This window comes from Rhinopithecus bieti, unplaced genomic scaffold (genome assembly GCF_001698545.2).
Source record: "Rhinopithecus bieti isolate Rb0 unplaced genomic scaffold, ASM169854v2 scaffold_38394, whole genome shotgun sequence".
NCBI classification, from domain to species: domain Eukaryota; kingdom Metazoa; phylum Chordata; class Mammalia; order Primates; family Cercopithecidae; genus Rhinopithecus; species Rhinopithecus bieti.
This window is the reverse complement of record NW_016857303.1, coordinates 1-1,065: the sequence shown is the minus strand read 5'-3', so window position 1 is coordinate 1,065 and position 1,065 is coordinate 1. Positions and strand designations below refer to the sequence as shown.

Here is a 1,065-nt window from a genome sequence, read left to right as displayed (position 1 = left end):
CTGCAGGCAGGGGCTGGGCCTGGAGAGGCCACGAGAGGCATGAGCTGGGCCCCAATGGGCCGGCGTGATGGAAGACATCATAGAGAGGCCAGTTTGAGGCAGGAGCTCACACCTCTGGGTGGGCTGCGAGAGGCATCAATTGGGCCGAAACAGGCCATGGTGTGGGAGGAGCTGGGCCTGTCGGGGCTGGCGAGAGGCAGACAGGCAGGAACCTATCCCCAGGAAACTGCTGTGAGGCGAGAGCTGGGGATGGAGAGGCCCCGGGAGGCAAGGGTGGGGCACTCAGAGACTGTTCTCCAGCCGGAGCTGGGTCTGTGCAGGACACCGGGATGCAGAAAGTGGGCCTACAGAGCTCTGGCTGGAGAAAGGCTTTTGCCTACCAAGACTGCCAGGAGCTGGGCAGGAGCTGAGCCCACAGAGGTTGCTTGTTGCGAGGCTGGAGTTGGGCCTGTCAACACCGCCAGGAGGAAGTGGAAGGGCTGGGCCTGGAGAGGCCGCCATGAGGGAGGCAGAGGCTCGGCCTTTACAGGCAAACAGGAGGCAGGAGCTGGCCCTGGAGGGGCCCACTGGAGGCCCCATGTTGCGCCTGGAGCGTCCGCGGGGAGCCCGGAGGTGGGCCTGGAGAGGCCGACTTCAGGACGATGTAGGGGCCTGCAGAGGCCACCAGGAGGCACAAGCTGGGCCTAGAGGAGCCGCCTGGAGGAAGTTTGGGGGCCTGGAGACTCCGTCCGAGGGCAGGAGCTGAGCCGAATGGAGAGGCCACTGTGAGGCCTGATCTGGGCCAGGAGAGTTTGGCTTGAGGAGGTTTTGTGCCTACAAAAGCAGCCAGGAGCTGGGCGGGAACTGAGTCCAAACAGGTTGCTGTGAGGCAGGAGTTACACCTGTAGACGCAGCCAGGAGGAAGAGCTGGGCCTGGAGAGGACGCCGAGAGGCTGCAGCGGAGTCTGGAGAGGCCGACTTGAGGAGCTTCTGGGCCGGGAGAGGCCACCAAAAGAGGAAAAACTGGGCCCGGATAGGCCATTCTGAGGGTTGAGCTGGGCCTGAGGAGGCCATCGGTAGGCAGCA

The 1,065-nt window shown here is 64.1% G+C and overlaps 1 protein-coding gene across 1 annotated transcript; it reads right to left on the bottom strand.

The window, feature by feature from the left end:
• Positions 1-523: 523 nt before the first annotated feature.
• LOC108525333 (putative uncharacterized protein FLJ44672) lies at positions 524-969 on the bottom strand (the record flags this gene model as incomplete). The annotated part of the gene is made up of 1 exon (XM_017866342.1): positions 524-969. A coding segment is annotated over one exon (446 nt), but the record flags the coding sequence as incomplete, so codon positions are not given.
• Between the last annotated feature and the right edge of the window lie 96 nt (positions 970-1,065).